The 20,688-nt window shown below is 48.1% G+C and overlaps 1 protein-coding gene across 4 annotated transcripts; it reads left to right on the top strand.

Moving 5' to 3' along the window:
- The first annotated feature begins 812 nt into the window (after window positions 1-812).
- Window positions 813-19,576, top strand: ZNF605 (zinc finger protein 605). Of its 4 annotated transcripts, XM_024739903.1 has the most exons (7): window positions 813-873; window positions 4,783-4,912; window positions 6,449-6,511; window positions 6,919-7,086; window positions 11,466-11,586; window positions 11,817-11,909; window positions 15,325-19,576. In XM_024739903.1, exons 4-7 carry the CDS (start codon window positions 7,072-7,074, stop codon window positions 17,118-17,120), a joined length of 2,025 nt encoding a protein of 674 aa, XP_024595671.1. In that variant the 5' UTR covers window positions 813-873; window positions 4,783-4,912; window positions 6,449-6,511; window positions 6,919-7,071; the 3' UTR covers window positions 17,121-19,576. The 4 variants fall into 4 exon arrangements, with proteins under 4 accessions (XP_024595671.1, XP_024595670.1, XP_024595673.1 ...); XM_024739902.1 differs by lacking the exon at window positions 6,449-6,511; XM_024739904.1 differs by lacking the exons at window positions 813-873; window positions 6,449-6,511 and adding an exon at window positions 4,492-4,682.
- The last annotated feature ends 1,112 nt before the right edge of the window (window positions 19,577-20,688 follow it).

Raw genomic sequence — 20,688 nt, 5'->3', positions numbered from 1 at the left:
TGGTTCGCAGGCTCTACAGCGCAGACTCAGTAGTTGTGGCACACGGGCTTAGTTGCTCCGTAGCATGTGGGATCCTCCTGGACCAGGGCTCGAACCTGTGTCCCCTGCATTGGCAGGTGGATTCTTAACCACTGTGCCACCAAGGAAGCCCAATAAAACATTTTTAACCATCACTCTAGGTCTAAAAAGATATTATTTTCTTAAGTTAATTACCTAACTATTCCTTTAAATCACGTACTTCATTAAGTTCTAAATTTATTAACATAGGTCCTAGATTACATGTAATTGAGCAAAATATTCCTTCACAAATATTTTAATTTGTTCTTTTTGGCTAATTTTCTTTTTTCATTACCAATTGTTTTTGCTGTTTCCTCCCACTTTTTGATAAAAATCTCTAGTATGATTTTATATTTTATTTTAAAAATTGGATTTATCAAGTTTAGTTTTTTCTATTTTAATTCCTTTTATATTCTGCTTTTATATTCTTTAATTTACTTCTCTTCCCAAATTACATTTTATTTCTCCCCAAATCCCTCATTTCATTTATTTTCATTCTGTTAGTACTGTTGGACTGGATAAAACGTACCTATACTACTACTTTGATTTTATAAATTACTTTTCTCTATGATCAAAACTGGAGCACATTGAGGGGTGGGGGGGAGCGCAGGCTACATCCCACCGTCTGAACCGGGAGCCCCAGGCAGCCGCAAAGAGGTTGGCACCAGGAAACCTCACCCCTGTCCATCACGGAGGCGTGCCGCGGAGCCCTCTGGGAAATGTAGTTCTAAGGCGAACGGGGCTCCGGGAAATGTAGTTCTGCGCGGACACTCCCGCGGCCCGGCCGTGTCCGCCTCGGCGCCGTGGGCCAAAGGGGTAAGGGTGTGGGGGGCGGGGACGGGACGGCGGGGCTGCGGGCTGGCGGTGGTGATTTGGGGGGCAGGGCAGGGCCTCCCGTGGTGGTGGGAGAGGAGGAGCTGTGGGGGAGACGGTGGGGCTGATGAAGCTGGGGACACTTGGCGGGCGAGGTAGTGGAATGTCTGTGAAAATCAGTAATTCGGGGCCAGGGAGGGGTGAGTGGTTGTGAAGCCGGCGGAGGGAATTAAGTGGATGGGAGGGGCCTTTGGGGGGACCTTAGCCTCGGGGGTTGGAGGCAGCAGGCCCTGGGGGTGAGGGAGCCCGGAGGCTCCCCTCGGGAGTGAGTGGAGGGCTGTGCGGGGCCGGCGTGTGCCCTGGGGATGTGGGTTCGGGTCTGTGTGCAGCAATAGTTAAGGCTCTAGCCATCCACGATTTGCGTGCTTTTGGCTTGGCGACTGGGCGCGAAGGGATGAACGACGAGGCTCTGTGGGCGCGTGGGGGGCATGTAGAGGGCCCAGAGTTGCACTGAGGAATTCGTCGGCAGGAGGGACCACTGGTTGCTGCAGTGTTGGACTGTACCTGAGCCGTGTGCTCCTGGGAAGATCCCCCTCCCGCTCGGGTTCCGGGAAACAGCTGGCTGCAAAGAACCCCCTTCCCACATGATGCCCTTGTTTACCTGTGACAAGGCCGTAGGTAAATATGACGCAGCCCCTCTCATCTTTTGCCTCATCAATGATTAGCTGAACTGTTTGTTCTCACTGATGAGAACGCTTAGAAACCAAATTTGGTTCAGCTTCTCTCCTTCCTGCAGTTCCCTGAACTCTGGGCGGTAGGCTTGAGCAGCTTGTAGCCCGCCACTGCACCCAGAACTGGCCGACCTCCGGTGAGAAGTCCTCTCGTCTGCTGTCTGGTCCCCCGCCCTTTGATCCAGCTTCCCCACACTCTGAAGAGATGCTGTGCGTCTTAGGGCCCTAGCGTCCTTCCTCTTCCAGCATCCCTCCGCCCCACCCAAGAATAAATCCTCGGAGTAAAACATTTCTTTGCTACGTCTATGTTTGGTTTGACTTGACAGTTCGATGGTAGCTTTTTCGGTGGAGGGCAGTGACCGGGGCAGCCCGTGTTTGGGGATCTTATGGCTGAGGCATCAGGTCGGAGACCGCGTGTCAGTGGCAGGGGTCTGCACACAGGTTGACGAGTGGCCTGTTGGGGGCTGTGAGGGGGAAGTGGGGGTGGTAATTGGCGCCGTTGGAGGGGCCGGGGGTGTTTGTGAGGAGCTGGGGGCCCTCGCAGGGTGATGAGCTCTGGGGGCGTCTGAGTGGTGGGTGAGCATGGCGTGGACTGGAGAGTGGGTATCTGGAGGTGAGTGGCTGGCAGCCCTGTGTGATGAGGGCCTGGTTTAGGGGGCGGGTGGTGGCGGGCTCTGTGAAGGTGAGTGGGTGGGCATCGCGAGAGGGAGGGGTTGGAGTTCTCTGGGGGTCCTTTGGGACTCAGCATTTGGGGTTCCACTGACTCAGTGTCTAGTCAGTGGATAGACCGTGGAGGTTATTGAGTGGGGTTTGGAGGAGCCAGTGATGGGGTTTCTTGGCCTTGGCATTGAGAAGCCTGTGGAGGTCAGACGGCTCTGGGGTCGTGATCAACCAGGTGGTCCGTAAGGCGGCCTGTGGCTGGTGCGCAGGGCTGAGTGACGGAGAGCCCGCCGTGACCGGGAGTCAGGGGTTCTGTGGGTGTCTGATCGTGGGTTGGCTGTGGAGAGACTTTGGGGTTCTTTGATTCACACACTTCTGTGGATTGGTTTTGTCACTGGTGGTTGGTGATGGGGGGGGCCTTGCTAGAGGAGCCGATGGGGACTCACAGTGTGTGTAATTGACGGCCCAGACCCCCTGGGGGGGCATTGGGCACATGGGCTTTATGGAGTCAATGGTTGTGTGTCCTGGAGACTCGTGTGTCCAGTGATCTGGGGGCTGCGGGTTCTCGGGGGGTCAGTCAGTGTGATTGAGGTGGTCTTTGGAACCGCATTTGTGGGGCTTCGGGTGTTGGTGATTGCGGGGCCTTTAAGGGTGGTGTTTTGGGGTTTGGGTGAGTCCTTCGTTGGCTCAGGCAAGACAACGTGGTGACTTCCGTTCAGTAACCGTGTTGTCCTTTGTTCTTTGGCCCCTCTCACCCGGCGTGTACACGGCTGTGTTGGTCAGTGATGGCTCCTTTTACTTGAATATTGCCTTGTTAAAAAGTACTCAGAGACCCCACCGGCTAGGAGTCCCCCCCCCTGCTCCAGCCCTTTGTGTCGATGCTCGTTGCTGGGCGTGGCTGGCCTGTAGCCTTCAGGGGCCGGCCCCGCCTCCTCAGAGCTCGGCTCAAAGTCATCTGCAAGGAGTGCCCTCCACCCACCCACTCTGGCGCATCTGAAGTTTCTTCTGTGCGCTCTCACAGTCTGAAATTATTTTACTTACTTGTGTGTCTGTTTCCCATCCTAGAGGGCAGGGACTGTCTGTCCTGTTTAGTGGTCTCTCCCACGTGCCTGGAACAGGGCCTGGTAGTAAGAGGCCTTCAGCAAATCGCTGCTTTCCTGGCCCGTAAACGAGACTGGGAGTGTGTGTCTAGGTCTGCATTAGTGTGTGAGTGGGCTCTGACGTGGATGTGAGAGCACAGTGCAGGAGTATGTTGGGGTCCTGGGGGAGGAACCAGGGTGACTGTTCGGGGTGTTAGTACAGTTGGCACGTCCCCTTTTCCAGAGGAGAAGCTACAGAAGGTCTCCTGTGCATCAACCCAAAAGGGGTCCAGACAAGATAGAAGCTTCCAGGGCAGGTGGGCCTGTGTCTCAGGGGGCCTCAGGTTTGGAAAGCAGTGACTCTGGGCTCTCTTTTCACTGGACCTCCTGGACCATCGGGACCTGCCCGTGCCCAGGAGCTCCAGGGAGCTCCCTGTGCATCTCGGGAAGAGGCGCTTCTCCTTCGGGTGTTGCTCTCTGCTCTCCCAGGACGTTTTTCGTGAGACACCTGTTCTCATGCACCACACTCTTCACCCTGGTCTCAGGAGAGTCCGGTTTCACTCAGGGAATCTGACCTTTGTGTCTGCTGCCCCCCACGCGTGGGCAGAACGCATGCCATCCTTCTCCATTCCCACTTGTAGAGGTCTTCCTGCCCTGGACACCCTCGCTCTGCCCTCTGCCACTGTTTCACGTCAAATTTCAAAATCCAGCCTGTCTGTCTAGATGGGCTAGTTCTTGACTCTCCAAAGGATCCTCAGCACCTGGGGAGCATTGGGACCTGCCCTCCCTCCCTGGCCTGTGTCCTCCCTCGATTCGTTAAAGGACGAAGAGGGAGATGGTTAAGGCCCTCGAGAGACGGTGCCAGGAGCTGGTCAGTGGTCCGCCTGGCGTTGAGTAGCATTCCTGGGTTTCCTTTCCTCTTTCCCTTGCTGACCGAGGGTGTGGGGCTCCCGAGAGGGTGGTCTGATTCCAGCCCTCAGCCCAGCTCTAGGGGTGGGCAGGAAGGGCCTCAAAGGGGCCAATGTTCTCTCCATTCTTGTTAGCTGCCCGGGAGCAAAACCTGGCAGTCTGCTAACACCAGGGCGTAACTTGCTTCCCTCATTTGTGGAGGACGAGTCCACCCATCTCTCTTTGTTCCACTGGGACCCTGAGGATACCTCCCTCCGCTCCCCCCATTCTTTGTTAGAACAAGGGGCTCCTGCTCTAGATCTCCTGTAGCTATTACGTTCTCTCCTTGCTCAGCTTACTTCGCGGAAAGGTGCCCACTGGCCATCCACCATGTCGGCCTTCCTCTCAGCCTGTCCGCCTGTGGGGACCAAGCCGGGAGAACAAGTTGCCACAGGTGTGGACCGCAGCGCTAGGCATCTTGGGTGGGAGGTGGAGTTTGTCCCTCGGGCCCCCAAGACTTACCGATAACTGTATTTTTGGATATTTCCTTTCAGGTGTACCCTCATAAAGGAAGTCACATCCCTGTGTGACCCTGCTGTGAGCCCGTGGAGTCCTTGACCCTGATCCGGTACCCGGCTGGTGTAAGTGCCTGGTTCACTCCACAGCGGTGGAGACATTGAAAGTGTAAGTATTTGTGTGCATGAAGGCGTCATGTTTTTTGTGACTGTGCTGATCTTAACTATTGGTCCATCTGTTCTGATAATTCTGCCTCAGGTGATCTCTGTAATACAGTTTGTGATCTTTTAAAAAGTTTTTAAAGTAGTGGTTGTACTCATTTATTTGGTTATTTGGCTCGTTGAGGAAATAATTTCAACCAGCCTCTGCCAATCCAGAAGACTTTTCCACAAAAGCAGAAGAGAAAGAATAGGTGGTGGTTGTTTCTTAATTTTTTTTTTAATTAAAATTTTTTTTTGGCTGCATGCGTGGCATGCAGGTTCTTAGTTCCCTGACCAGGGATCGAACCCGTGCCCCCTGCAGTGAAAGCATGGAGTCTTAACCACTGGACCACCAGGGAAGTCCCTTAGAATAGTTTTATTATTGAATAAAAATTGAACCAGAATTTGATGCCCACCTCAGGCAGTCTGCTAAAGACATTGCGAGAGACAGGAAGAGATCGTGCCCTTTTCTGTAGCTGGGCAGGTACAAGCCGTTATACACACGGTCTCAAGATAAGTGATCATTTGTCACGTGTAGTCCATCCTAACCTTGCCTGGTAGTGGGGGTGGCTACTGTGTTGGCTACTTGCCTTCATCCAAAGGAAAAATACACTTGTCGTACCTTTATGATGGGGGGTAATTTTACAATTTGGAGCCAGGTGCCAAAGTCAGGCTGGCTAGGCTCCTGTCCTCCCAGAGACCCAGAGAGAGGGGTGTACCTTCCTGGATGATTTCGGAGATGGCTCCCATGTCCTTAAGAAAGGCATTCTTGAGTTGTTAAACTTAGTTTTAGGAAAGATTAACCTACATCCCAAAGGGGCAGAGAAGGACTTTGTAATTTTCTACAGTAAATACTCTTTGAATAAGGTTCTGGGGAGTCTTTTTCTTTTTAATTTGTATTTGCCCTCACAGGCTCTGAGCTGTATCCCCCTAGAGGTGTTATCTGCTTTCCTACTCTGATAATTGCATTAGGGAAGGGCTGAGGCCAGGCCTTCGAAGTAAAGGGAAGGGAAGGGGCCCCAGGGCCAGCAGTGTGGACCTTAGAGCCACTGGATAGCCCCGTACCCACCACTTGTCTTAGCAGTTCCTCCGATCAGGGATCAGAGACCCTTAGGAAGAAGCAGGTGTGGAGCAGTTTCCTTGGGGTCCATGGGGCGGTGGGAGACAAGTGCCTGAAGGCAGCTGGGCCCTTGCCGTTTCTGTGATTCCTAAACTCAGCAGGGATTTTGAGCTGCCTTCTACCGTGGCCTAGGCTGTTCTGCTGATTTCCGAGGGAAGGGAAGGCAGTATTTGCGCCAATGTGAGCTGAGAAAGAAAGAACTGAAAAGATTTCCTTAGGCCTCTCTTCTCACTGCGTCTGCTCTGGGCTGTAGCGCGGCCAGCTCAGCCAGACACCCACACCCGAGCGTCAGCTTCACCGCGGCCTCCATCTCCCCCGGGGTCTCTCCTCTTCTTTTGGCCATTTCTTTTAGTTCCTCTGATCTATGCTTTCCTTTTGCTCCAGGGCTGATTTTGGAGTAGAGAGCCAGCACCCCAGGCCATTGCCCGTTCCCTGTCCTGCCTAGAAGTGAGTGGCATTTTATCCTGTAGTACCTGTGCCCGTGGTTTCATCTAAGTGCCCCCGGGAAAAGGTGCTTCAGGGGGAGTGAGCCAAGACTGTATTTCCAGACTTTGTTGCCGTCTCTGCAGAGTGCTTTGAGGTGGTGGGGCTCCCCTGGGGTCTTTGGTTGAACCAGTGAGGCAGGTGGCTCCCGTCGGGCATTCCCAGGTGGGAGCCAGGCTGCAGAGCCCCGTGTGTGGTGCAGGCCTGGCCTGGCTGCGGTCGGCTCAGCTGACACACGCCAGTAGCTCACTTTCTATCCTGTTTCTCAGTGCTAGCACATAGCCTGTCTGAGTTCCCAGCTATAGAGAACCAAGATTGAGGTCCCCAAATGAATTACATCATCTAAAATAAAATTCCCACTGCACCTCCAGGCCATGGCCCTCAGGAGCACGAAAACTCATGTGAAATAAGAAAGAAGAGGCCTCAGGACTCGGGGTGCATTCCCAGTCCACAGACCTTTGACCAGAGGCCTTCTTCCAGAGCATCAGGACAGAGCAGAGCAGATTTCCCAGGACCGGGGGAGAATGGTCAAGTCACAGGTGAGTTATTTGTCCTCTAGCGGTTTTACGTGTACGTGTGATGAGGCTCACAGACATCTCTACAACTAACAGGAAAGGGCTAAATACATTTCAATTGTAACCGGAGAAAATCTAACCTTGGGAAGGAAGATGTCAAAAGAAGTACAAGGTGGATCACAGAATCATACAAAAGTCTTCAAGTTGGGGCACAGATATAAGAGAATTAAGGCCCTGCACTGTTGGAGTTGAGCCGCAAGCTTCCTCACATGTTCCCAGAAGCCGCCACAGAAAGAGAAACGGGAAGAGTTGCGTGGTTTCCTCTGTCAAAAAGCAGACCATTTGCTCAGTGGGAGCAAACATCTCCTGATGGTTTCCTGTAAAGAAAGCGTTTTACTAGCTGCTGTTGTAGATGACGTGGGAGATGACATCCTGTAACGGATGGACACATTTCTGAGGCTGCTCCTCGCAGGTCCTCGGTGGGCGCGGGTGTAAAGAGCACAGCGATGGGCAGCAGGCCTGGGTCCATGTCCCACCTGAGCTCTGGGTTTAGGGAAGAAACCTGAATCATCCGGCACAACTGATTGTTACAAAACCTTCAAACGGCCCCATATGTATTCCCTCAGTTGGAATTTCGATACATTTTAGGTAGAACTGTTTTTGCTTCTGCTGTACAGGAGGGTATCTGCCTTCAGTTCCTTTTCCTGACCTTTTTTTTGATGTATAGTTGATTTACAATGTTGTGTTAGTTTCTGCTGTACAGCAAAGTGGTTCAGTTGTATATATAAATATACATACATTGTTTTTCATATTCTTTTCCATTACGGTTTATCCCAGGAGATTAGATAGTTCCCTGTGCTCTGCAGTAGGGCCTTGTTGTTTATCCATTCGAGAGATATAATAGTTTGCATCTGCTAGTCCCAACCTCCTAATTCATCCCTCCCCCCACCGCCCCGACTTTATTGACTCAAGATACGACTGCGGTGTCCCTTCACTTTTCTTCTTCTTTTTTTTTTTTTTTTAAATTAATTAATTTTTTGGCTGCATTGGGTCTTCGTTGCTGCGTGCGGGCTTTCTCTAGTTGCAGTGAGCGGGGTCTACTCTTCGTTGCGGTGCATGGGCCTCTCATTGCGGTGGCTTCTCTTGTTGCAGAGCACGGGCTCTAGGCACACCAGCTTCAGTAGTTGTGGCACACGGGCTCAGTAGTTGCGGCTCACGGGCTCTAGAGCACAGGCTCAGTAGTTGTGGTGCAAGGGCTTAGCTGCTCCGCAGCATGTGGGATCTTCCCAGACCAGGGCTCAAACCCGTGTCCCCTGCATTGGCAGGCAGATTCTTAGCCACTGCGCCACCAGGGTAATCCCTCCCTTCACCTTTCAAAACAATTCCCATCCACCTAGCTGACCTCCTCCCTCTTTTCCTTCCTCTGTTCCTTTCTTTCTTTTAAAAATCCTGTTGTTTACAGCAGCACACAGCACTGTAGCTTTTCCCCTTCGCTGCTGTGTTCTGTGCCAGGAGCTCAGCAGAGCTGAGAGGGCTGAGCTGCCAGGTGTCAGAGTAGCTGGTGACGGCGCAGCCAGGGTGACAGTAGCCGAGAGTGATGGCACGAGTGAGAGCCGGATGCCGCAGAAGGCGCTGACTCCCCATTACCTTTTCCTGAGGAGTGAACAGCGCCCTGGCCACGTGTCAGGTGTGTCAACACAGGTGTTCGCTGCCCAGGGAGCCCCGAACAAAAGGCTCGGGCAGATTTGTGGACTTGGGGGCCAGGAGGAGGGGAAGAGGGGGAGGGAGTGGAAAGTACAGGGTACTGGGTCAGAGTGCAGACAGTGTCTTCAGGTCCCCCCTCTCACAAGGGGGTCTTAGAGAGGCACCTGAGAAAGGCTTCTGCCAAAGGCCTCAGGCAGAGACGCAGGGCACACGAGATCCTCACCGGCCCCTTGGAGGCCATGGCACGCAGGCTGCGCCCCAGTTCTGGGGGCTGGGGTAGGGACAGTGTCCCCCAGGAGCCCTGCGGGGTAACCCTTTGGGCCTGCCTGTGTTTGGACCTGAAGGTTCACATGTAGGTTTTTAACCAGGAGCCAGACTCGTCAGCCCATCTGCTTGATTTTTCGGGACCTGAGTGAGAAACAGGCAACCCCATCATGGACCTGAACAGGTCGGACCTAGAGGGGCCGAGACAGGAACCAGGGAGTTCATCCGGGGCAGCCTCTCAGCCTGCATGTGGTCTCAGCTGTTTCCCAATCAAGAAGGCATGTGTCAGCCCATCAGGAGGCTTCTCAAGTGGCCGTGTGAACCTTTGTGACCTGGCACAAGGCAGTGGTCCGCATAGCACAGCTCTGGCAGCAGGCGGAGGCTGGCCTGAACGCCTGCCAGGGCGGAGACACCGGGGTCACGTGGCTGGGCGTGCACACCAGAAGCACAGTCCCAGAGCCTCGAGGCGGCACGTGCTTTCATCAGGCAGTTAGGCTAACGGCCCCAGCGTGGCTTTCCGTCGCCCAGTCTGATTACTTTACTTCAGTCCTTGGCTTCCGAGGGGCTGCCTGGGGCGCTGAGTTCCAGGCCATTTGGTTTGTCCGGGCCCTGCCACCTCATGGGGTGCAGACAGCATCGGGCTGTTGCGTGGGAAGCATGGGGGCTGAGGCGCCCTGTGCTGCTGGCCGGCAGCCCCGTCGAGAAGGCAGGCGTCAGTCTACACGCAGAGTGGTCACGGGCGCGGAGAGAAGCACAGCGAGTCATTTTCTTTTGTTTCTTGTGTTTTTTCCAGGCGGAAGGAAAGTTTTCAGGAGTAGGTCTAAAACACAGAGGTCGTTAATGTCTTTCTCCCTCCCCTGTGCCTCCCCTGGTGCTGGGCTTTATTTTCCTTTCTCTCTGGTCATCATCGCTGTGTCCCATTTAGTAATCAAAACTTTAAAAGAAATCATCTCCGTTTTCATCCAGACCCTTTGTCTGGAAAGACACGTTGTCCCTATACAGAGGGACAGATATTTTTACATAATTTAACCAGAGAGATAGAGTGCATTTAAAAATTGCTTAGCAGAAACTCCTGAGGTTTTAAAAGATTTGAAAGTGGATGTACAGGATCTGGCAGTCACTGAGTCTTCAGGACGGGGTCGTAGGGGTGGAGGCTCCCACGGGGTCTTCCGCAGAACATGACGGGTCAGTGACTGTGAGGGGAGGGCTGTGACTGGGGGCAGCCTGGCCGAGCCCCGGCACCGTGCAAAGGGCCGCTCCCTTCTGAGCTCTGTGCTCCAGGCTGGGGTCGCCATGAGCCTTCCTGTCAGCCCCTTAAGCCTGTCCTCAAACTGTCCATTAAAACACTCACTCAGCCCCTCTGCAAATACGGGACTATTATCAGATGGCATGAATTCGAACAGGAAGTAAATGTGGTCAGGTAAGGCCTGGAGAGTGTGACCCGTGCCTGGGGAGCCCATGAGGATGGCCAGACCAGACCCCAAGAAAGTGTCAGGGTCCAGTGAAACCCTCTGGTTGGGACCAGAGGACCAGTGAGGTCCATGTGTTGAGAGCATCATGGCCCGCTGGCACGGGAGCCTGTCCCTGGGCAGTGTTTTGGGTCTCGTCCAGCGTCTGGAAGGCAGGACAGCTTTCTGTGCTGTTTCGGCACCTTCTGACGACACGGCAGCACACGTACGTGGGCCCAGCCTGGGACAGTATCGGTCTCTGTGGTGTCTTGTCCTTTGCCCAGATACCAGTGGCACCTTCTTTTAGAAACACTGCTTATTTAAAGACAGCCTATTCCAACTTCTTATTCTATGGATAGATGGGTGGATAGGTGAATGAATTCATAATGATGAATATTTTAATAACATTTTTGTTTTCCTCTCAAAGTATAATGCACGACTAGGATATTATATTACTTACCCCTTGCTATGTAACAAATTACCCCAAATCTCAGTGGCTGAAAACACAAACATGTATCTCAGTTTCTGTGAGTTAGGGGTCTGACAGCTGCTCACCCATTTGGTTCTGGTGGAGGGTCTCATGCGGCCCCGTCATCAGGATGTTGAGAAGGGCCATCTCACGGGGCGGTAGGGAGGTGACCCCCTCCAAGCTCGCTCACGTGGGTGTTGGCAGGCCTCGGGTCTTTGCCACGTGGGCTTGTGCACAGGGCTGCCTCGCCATGTGGCCCAGGGAGAGCAGGAGAGGGTTCGCAACGTGGAAGTCACATTCTCTTACACCTGATCCAGCACTTCTACCCTGTTCCATTCAGTGGAAGTGAGTCAATAAGTCCAGCCCATAGTCAGGATGGTGGGGATTAAACGAAAGCATGAACCCCAGGAGTTGGAGACCATGGGGCCAACTCGGAGGCCACCTGTCACTGTAGAGAAGAAAGCCTGTATTCAACAAAGAGAATGACTTCCGGTTTAACAGGCACTATGCTTTCTTAGATATCGTTTGAGGATGTGGCTGTGGACTTCACGGTGGAGGAGTGGCAGCTACTTAATCCTACTCAGAAGACCTTGTACAGGGATGTGACGCTGGAGAACTGTAGCAACCTAGTCTTCTTGGGTAAGAACATTCTTGTGTGACGCAGGGCGCACCCAGCAACTGTGGGACCCCTAAGATATTATGGATTTCGGGCTTAAGTTTCAGATGCCGAAGGATTTTTTGATTGCTACACCCAGTTGAAAGGTTTTTATTTGCTTGTTTTGTTTTTTAGCCTCTGTAGTGAAATCTTCTTTATATTTAAGAGTCCCTCAGCCCAAGCAGTTGGGACTCTCTGTGTTTCCAATTGACAGGTTATCAAATGATCAAACCTGAGGCGATTATCAAACTGGAGCAAGAAGAGCCGTGGATATTAGGTGAAGAAACCCTAAGTCAGAACTTTCCAGGTGAGAAATAATCAGGTATATGGCAGATAGTGAAAGTTAGGTCTCGGGTTTTGATGACAGGCTGGTACTTTTGAAATGTTATCTGTAAAACCGTGTTTAAAGTTCCTCCGTCCTTAGAGTTGACTCAGGACTAGTGACACAAGTCCTTCCTGACTTTTCATGTGCTCTCCATCCTGGTCTCCGTGTCAGGATGCGTCCCCTTTGACGGAGCTGGTGATGAAGTGTGCCTCGTCTTCCGTACCCGGCAGCACAGTCATTTAGGACCTGCCTTCTTGGATACGCCCCTTTTGCTAGCTTCCCCAGTCCCACCTGTACATGTGGGCTTCCTTCCTCCTCTTTAAGAATTCATAGTTTTTTTCCTGTTTGAGGTGACACTGATTGCCTTTGAGTTTCCTTTATTAATTTTCTTTTCTCTGCCTAATTGGTCAGATTTCTATTTCAAACCCACATAGAGCAGAAGGTGAGTCCATGGATACAGGAGAAAAGTCTAACGCCTTAAGCACTCTTCTGGCCTCCCTGCAGATAAGAACTTCAGGGTCAGTGTCCAGGGCTTCTTTCTGGTGCCTTTGGTATTCAGCTTATAAAGCTTCTCATTTATCCCTTCAAATAGTCTGCTGGGTTTAAGACCTGCTCTGTGATACTTTAACGCCATTTGTGTTGAAGACCCTCACGGTGTGGCAGCATCTTACCTCTGCAGTTTTTCCTGTGCCCAGAGGTCCTGGTTGACGCCACTCAAAGTAGTTCTTTCCTCGTGTCTTTCACGTTTGTTTCTCTGCATGCGGGCCTTTGGTTGTCCTACACTTTCCCATTTAGACACCCTCCCCTTCTTCACTTTAAGCTCTTTTTCCACCTCCAGGGAGTGTTCCCTGACTCCCAGCCTTTTCTGAAATCTCTACCCACTGAGCAGTATTGTAGGGACTCGGGTGTGATCACACATTATCTGTAATTCCTTAACCAATTAGGTCTTAAGGTTTTTTCCTACATAGAAAGATGGTGAGTAACTTACTCTTCTCTGTTCTGTATGGAATTGATGCTGTGTAATTACTAAATACTTCATTAATTGGTTGTTGTGAGGCCAGGTATGGCAGGAGCTTTCTTATTTATCAAATATTTCTTTAGTGCAAAGGTTTTCGTCTAAGTAAGTGTTTCAGCATACCTTAGGAAATACTTCAAATTACAGATGTCTAGGCACCATTCACGCGGATTATTAGGACTGGGTATGTGTAGTTTAGAAAAGCTGTCAAGATAGACTTTATGTTCCCCCATTAATTTAGAACCACTGCTATTTTGTGGAATGAGAGGAGTTGAGATAAAATATGAGTCATGAAATAACCTTGCAGGACCAGAGAATTTTAATTTAGAAGAAAATATAAAACTAATTCAGTGTTTGAACATGAAGCATTTGTGTCAAAATGCAAAGTTAATTCTCAAGATTAACTGTATAGAAAGGAATTGCTTTAGAAGTTTTATGACAAGTGAGGAGTATTTATCCTACATGTATTGAGGGCTGGTTATGCGCTATGTAGTGGGGGTACCTCAGTGAAAAATACAAACCTGTTCCCTGCCCTCAGGGTTTACATTCTAGTGCGAGAGAGAGAAGCAAGGTGATTACCTATTTGATACATGCTATGAAGGGAATAAACAGGGTGTTCGTTAGTGTGCCCTTAAAATAATGTGAGCCAGGAATGCTGGAAGCTGGGCAGGGAGAGCACATGCAAAGGGCCTACAGCAGGAAAAGGCCTTTGGGGTTTGGGATGGGGAGGAGCCCAGTGTTGTGAGAGGGAGTGGGGGCTGGAAGGAGCCAGCACACGGGGGTGCAGAAGCCGTGATAAACGTCTGGGTTTATCAAAGGTTTCTAAGCAAAGGGTTAAAAGGCCTGAGTACATTTTCTAAATATTACGTGTTGCTGTGTGGAGACTAGAGTTGGGAGGGAGCAAGCCTAGAAGTGGGAATATCAATTGAAAACAGGGTGAAATTAAGGCAGAAAGGACAGGAGTGTAATGGAAACAGAGACGGGGAAACACATGTGTACCCGCACCTGAGGTGGCACCAGTGAAACCTGGTCCACGTGTTTGCCAAAGTGACAAGACTTTTTTTTAATTTCTTAAAGATTTTTTCGTACAGTTTAACTTCAATATTGTTTTATATCATTTAACTTATTAATTTGGATATATATCTTAATCTTATTTCCTGATTTGATTTGAGTTAAAATTTGTAAGTTTTCTTTAACATTTCCTGAAACAATTTTTTGTAAACTATTCAGGTGGATCTCACACTTCTGTGTCTACAGACGACTTTGTTTTTAACCCCCTAACTTCTCTCTCTAGTCTTTAAAATGCCCACGAATAGCATTATCATCCACACTCACTGAAGCTCGGATCGTTGAATCCTTTGTTCTCCTCCGTATCGGGCTCTAGTTGGTTCTTCCTCTGAAATTCTGGTATGTCTGAGAGTTAGATGTGGCTTTTTTTCCCAAAAAAAATATTATCCTGCAGAAAAGGAGTGATAGCCTTACATCTGAGATCTTGCCATATCTTTCATCTTGGGAGTATTACCTCACAATTCCTAGTAAAGAATATCGTGAACTAAACATAAATAAATGGTCATATTGTGGAGATCACAAATAATTGTACTTACAGGGTAAAAAAAAAAAAATCTGTCCTAATGTTATGCAAAGAATACTTGTGGTTTAGAATAATTTCCATCATATACAGATGCAATATATAGATGATCGATTCAACTAAGGTGTCAAAAACCTAAATACAAGTGTTGATGTTGAGCTCTGGAGAACTCTTGGATAATTCCAAAAAGTAACTCTCATGATGGTAAAATTACTGATATCAGTGATTCGGGTGAGGATCTTGAATGAGAATGTTTTTTTAATGTACCAATAGTACAGCAAACTGACATACCTCACCTTTCAGACATGAAGTTGATATCCTGCATTTGCTGTGCATCATATTCAGTGTTTCTTCCTGCCTGACGTTCAGCACTGTGTACTAATCTTGCTCTTCTGTGTACTGTGATTCTCAGCCTTCTCTGATGGGGGTACTTACCTGCCTTCCTCCCTGATTTCTGCTACTCACAGCGTCTGGGCACACAGTAGATGATCAGTAGGTTATTGTGGAGTGAGTGCTTAACCACCCCCAGAAATTGCTTGTCTCTTTTACCTCATCATGATCACTTGAGTATATTTCATCTTTCCTTATTTGAAACTTGTGTTTATAAACATTTGTAATTTCAAAATCTGTTTTCATTTCTATTAAAATTCTCAATGCCTAATAAGTAGACATTGTATTTGGGAGAATTTTTTTTTTTTATGGACTGGGATCTTAGGCTCCATTTCAGAAGACTTATTCAATAAGCATAATCATTGGGGAAATTTACACAGTATGGTTCATTTTTTCCTTTTTAGAAGAAGTCTGGCTAGATAATAATCTCAAAATGTGGCACCAGGATAATCAAGACAAGCTTAAAAGTATGGAGAGAGGCCATGAATATGACGTCTTTGGGAAAATGTTTCATTCAGGCATTAACTTTGATCATTTAGGAATGAGATCCCATAAATGTGGCACAGGTGAAAAAAGTTTGAAACATCCTTTTGATTTTCTTATTCCAAAAAGTAACTGTGAAAGAAAAAAACTTGATGAGCTTAATAAGAAATTACTTTTCTGTATCAAGCCTGACAAAACCTGTGGTGGAATAAAATACTCTGATTGCAGTAAATGTAGAAAAGTCAGCAGTAAAGAGCCAGGGCTCATTACAAACCAAATAGCACATACAGGAGTCTGTTTATGCATAGAATGTGGTAAGGTTTTTAACAAAAAGTCACAGCTCATTATACATCAGAGAACTCATACAGGAGAGAAGCCCTACGGATGCCATGACTGTGGGAAAGCCTTCTCCCAGAAGTCATTACTCACTATTCATCAAAGGACTCATTCAGGAGAAAAACCATATGGGTGTGGTGAATGTCAAAAAGCTTTCAGCAGGAAGTCACTGCTCGTTTTACATCAGAGAACTCATACGGGAGAGAAGCCCTATGGCTGCAGTGACTGTGGGAAGTCCTTTAGTAGGAAGTCACAGCTTCAAAGGCATCAGAGAACCCACACAGTAGAGAAGCCCTATGGCTGCAATGACTGTGGGAAGGCCTTCTCCCAGAAAATAAGGCTCATTACACATCAGAGGACACACACAGGGGAGAAGCCCTACAAATGTAGTGATTGCGGAAAAGCCTTCTTTTGGAAGTCACAGCTTATTACTCATCAGAGGGTTCATACAGGGAAGAAACCGTATGCATGTAGTGAGTGTAAAAAAGCCTTCAGCAGGAACTCACTCCTCATTAGGCATCAGAGGATCCACACAGGAGAGAAGCCCTATGAATGCAGTGAATGTGGTGAAGCCTTCATCAGAAAACCGCAACTTGTCAAACATCAAATGACTCACACAGGAGAGAAGAACTATCAGTGCAGGAACTGTGAAGAAGCCTTCTTTAAGAAGTCAGAACTAATTAGACATCAGAAAGCTCATTTAGGAGAAAAACCCTATGGATGTGTTGAATGTGGAAAAACCTTCTTTGGGAAGTCACAGCTCCTGACACATCAGAGAACTCACACCGGAGAGAAACCTTATGAATGCGGTGCCTGTGGGAAAGCCTTCACCCAAAAGTCCAGCCTGGTATCTCATCAGAGGACACACACAGGGGAGAAACCCTATGAGTGCAGCGAGTGTGGGAAAGCCTTCAGTGAGAAGTCAAGCCTCATTCACCATCAGAGAACCCACACTGGAGAGAAACCCTTCGAATGTAGTGAGTGTAGGAAAGCTTTTGCCTGGAAGCCACAGCTTCTTAGGCATCAGAGAATTCATACAGGGGAGAAACCCTATGAATGCAGTGAGTGTGGGAAGGCATTTGTTCAGAAAGTACAGCTCATTAAGCATCAGAGAAATCATACAGGAGAGAAGACCTATGGATGCAGTGATTGTACAAAAGCTTTCTTTGAGAAGGCGCAGCTCATTATACATCAGAGGATTCATACAGGAGAGAGACCCTATAAATGTGGGGAATGTGGGAAATCTTTCACTAGAAAGTCGCACCTTATGAGGCATCAGAGGATCCATACAGGAGATAAATGCTATAGATGCAGTGAATGTGGGACAGCCTTCCACAGGAAGGCACAGCTCCTGATACATCAGAGAAGTCATATGCTGTAGACACAGGGCGAGTGCGGTGAGTATGGGGAGTCTGCCATCAGGTGTCAGGCCCCTCACACTCCAAGGACACGTACAGGAGAGAAACCCTGTCACTGCAGTGACTGTCTCACCATACAGAATTCAGAAAGAGAACTTTTTTTAAGTAGGCAATATAGGAAAGCCTTCTCCCAGAAAACAAAACTTATTACATATTGATGGTTCCTCAGTGTGGAAGTCTTATCAGTACTGTGATAAGTACAGACTTTTCAGTCAAAAGTGACAGCCTGTTAAATACTTAGAAGGCCTAAACAGGAGAAAAACTCAATTGTTATAACAAGTAAGTGAAAGATTTCACCGGGAAAGGGTAACTCAGAGTACACTAGAGCATACATACACAAAGGAAATACTGAGTATTATATATTAGAGATCTCATGCAGAGGAGTAGTTGTAATAATTTGAAGAATTTGATAAGCATGATCCTATTAAAGTAATTCTAAAAGGAAGATGTGTACATTGTATATAAATTATTATAAGAAAATAGGCATTTTAAAGTGGTAGCTGTGTTTTATGTGTGAAAACTTCTGCTTTCTGCTATGGTGCTATAGGAAGAACCAGATAAACTCTCCTGCCTTAAGCAGCTAGAAACCGTACCATTTATGAAATAGAGGTTTTTTAGACATATGTCAAACACAGGTTTGTGATCCCTGGCAGGAGGTGGACAAGGTGAGGAGAGCACCACGACTGCCCAGCCTAGACCCTGGGGGCAGCATCCAGGCTGCAGGTCAGGGAGGGGAATTAACGTGGTCCTGCTGGACTGAAGAGAGTTGCCGAGTTGGCGTCTGGGGAGCCCTGGTGGCTAGAATTTGCAGGGAAAAGTGCTGGATAGGAAGGAGCTTCCCAGAGACGGCCTGCAGAAATCCACAATGAGTCCCCCCTTGAGTCTGTGGGCTTTAGTGCTGATTCACACGTGTGTGGAATGAAGCTGAGACCATGAGAGTGGCACTGGGGAGCAGTGAGCTGGGCGAGCCCTGGAGCTCAGCGCAGGCAGGGACAGTTCACATTCCCACCAGCCATACGAAAGCACGTGGGCATCAAGAGAGTTCCCAGAACAATATTGTCTTGGTGGGGAGGGTAACTAACCCTAGATTAAAAGCTACTCTACCCACAGTGACTGACGTCCAAACACTTACGTGGCATACCAAGGGGCAGGAACATATGACTTGTAACCAGGAGGAAAATCAGGCAGTAGAAAGAGAAAAGACTGAAGTGATTGGAATTAGTAGACAAGGATGTTCAAATAGCTATTGTAAGTATAAAGTAGAGGAAAACATGAATTTGACGACACATGAGTGGAAGATATATTTTTAAAAGCTCAAATGGAACTTCTCAGGATGAAAACAACATCTGTAAATTAAAAAAAAAAACTGGATGGAATTAAGAACATATTAGACATAGAAGAAGGAAAACAATCAATGAATTTGAACAGGAAGTATAAAAATTATCCAGGTGAATGTTACACACAGAGAGAAAAAGACTAGGGGGAAAGGAAAACAGGGAATTAGTTACTGTGGTGTAACATACATGGAATGGGAGGTCCAGAAATAGAGGAGGGAGAAAAAGGATTTGGATAAACGATGGCTGAAAAATATCCACATATGATGAAAAGTATAACTCGACATATTCAATAAGCTCAAAGGACCCAACACGTAAGAAACATAAAGATGCCAATGGACATCATCATCAAATTGATGAAAACCGGTGTTAAAGAGAACGATTGTAAAATGTCTGGAGAAAAAGACACAACACGTTCACAGAACAAAGAATAACAACATACTTCTGGTCAGAAACTATGCAAACTAAAAGACAGCAGAGTGACATCATTAAATTATGAAAGATATAAAAGAAACCCCTGCAACCTGGAGTTCGGTTGCCTGTCAAAAACATCTTCCAAAAGTGAAAGCAAAAAAGACTTCAAAGAAACAAAATCAGAGAGAGTTCCTGCCGTAAGGAAACACTGAAGAAAGTTTGGGGTCAGCAAGAAAAGAACACTCTGGAAATGGTGAATGTGTGGGTGAATATGAAAGATTTTTTTTTCTCATTTAAAAATCTTTCAAAAAGTTAATGGACTGCTTAAAACCAAAGTAATGACAACATACTTGGGGTTATGATCTATTTAGAAGTAAAATGTATGACTACGATAGCACTTAAGTGTGAATCTGTAAAAAATAGTTGAACAGACCGTGTCGTCTGAGACAGGGTCTCGGGATGACTTGTGTTTGTAGCAACTGCACGATGGAAGCTGTCTGTGTTATGGATCTGTGCACGTCACCACACCCATTCTTCTTTTTCTGCTCTGCATGCCCAGAGGAAGTGCACAACTGCTTCCTAGGGTTTCTGCTCAGGTTCACACAGGGAGGTATGTGTCAGCCCTCCCTCCCTCCTGCTGGTCTACAGACACCCAGATGGCTGCAGCTCCCTGCTCGTCAGATGCAAGGGTGTTAACTGCTTCTGGGGACTTCACCATCCCTCCTGGTTGGTTTTCTTAATTGTGAACACAAATCTGTAAATAGTCCCTTTATTAAATGTTCCTGAGTTAATAATTTGAGTGTAACATTTGTTTTCTGTGATGTGTTAAATGATGAACGTTTGACCAAATTTTGAGTATCCACGGGGCATAGACTGACATCTGTCAAGATTTCTCACACTCTGGGCTTCCCTGGTGGCGCAGTGGTTGAGAGTCTGCCTGCCGATGCAGGGGACACAGGTTCGTGCCCCGATCCGGGAAGATCCCACATGCCGCGGAGCGGCTGCGCCCGTGAGCCATGGCCGCTGAGCCTGCGCGTCCGGAGCCATTGCTCCGCAATGGGAGAGGCCACAACAGTGAGAGGCCCGCGTACCGCAAAAAAAAAAAGATTTTTCACACTCAACATCAGTGTTTTCTCCTTGTGTTTTAATAATTCAGTAGAAATTATAACAGAGTTCTTTGTGTTTTTTGTTTTGTTTTGCTGCAAACGTAAATGGCTCTGGAGATCATTACCATCTGCTCCATATGCCAGTGGTCTTGTGGTTATTACTAGACTTTCTTCACTGATAGAAACCGAAATGTTTATGAGGTCTTTATGCTGCCTCTGGGTTAGCTGAACGCCTTACAAGAAAGCGTTGTTATTTATGTTAAATGTGTACAGACAAGAAAAAGGTATCCCATTACTGAGTGAAGAAAGGAATGATGTACTGTACTTCCGTGTACTCTCAGTTTGAAAACTTGTGCTGTGCAATTAAAATACTCTTATTCACTATTCTGCTGTTTTTATTATAATTCACGTAATCTGTCACCCGTAGACAAGATTTCCCATCTCAGGAGTCAGAATCACCCCAGAGAAGCTCTTCAAAGTCTCCACACCAGTTCCCATCACAAACACCATGCCAAATTGAATATCAGCTTTTCTAAGATTAAAACAGAGGTGCTTCAGGTATAACCTCATGAAGCCTAATAAATTAGGTGGAAGTAGACTGTTAGAGAGGCCCGGTGTGGAGCACACTCCCCTGTCATTTATCAGACATCCCCTCTCCCCCAGTCTTTCTCTCCTGC

Source organism: Neophocaena asiaeorientalis, unplaced genomic scaffold (genome assembly GCF_003031525.2).
Source record: "Neophocaena asiaeorientalis asiaeorientalis breed wild unplaced genomic scaffold, Neophocaena_asiaeorientalis_V1.1 scaffold757, whole genome shotgun sequence".
Taxonomy (NCBI): Eukaryota; Metazoa; Chordata; class Mammalia; order Artiodactyla; family Phocoenidae; genus Neophocaena; species Neophocaena asiaeorientalis.
The sequence above is the reverse complement of the archived record's forward strand: the minus strand, read 5'-3'. Positions and strand labels throughout refer to the sequence as shown.

What these genes read in the sequence shown, in the direction of transcription:
- ZNF605 (XM_024739902.1), top strand. An exon ending in TAGCAACCTAGTCTTCTTGG is followed by an intron (nt 11,587 to 11,816) that starts GTAAGAACATTC and finishes TCCAATTGACAG; the next exon opens with GTTATCAAATGATCAAACCT. An exon ending in CCTAAGTCAGAACTTTCCAG is followed by an intron (nt 11,910 to 15,324) that starts GTGAGAAATAAT and finishes TTTCCTTTTTAG; the next exon opens with AAGAAGTCTGGCTAGATAAT.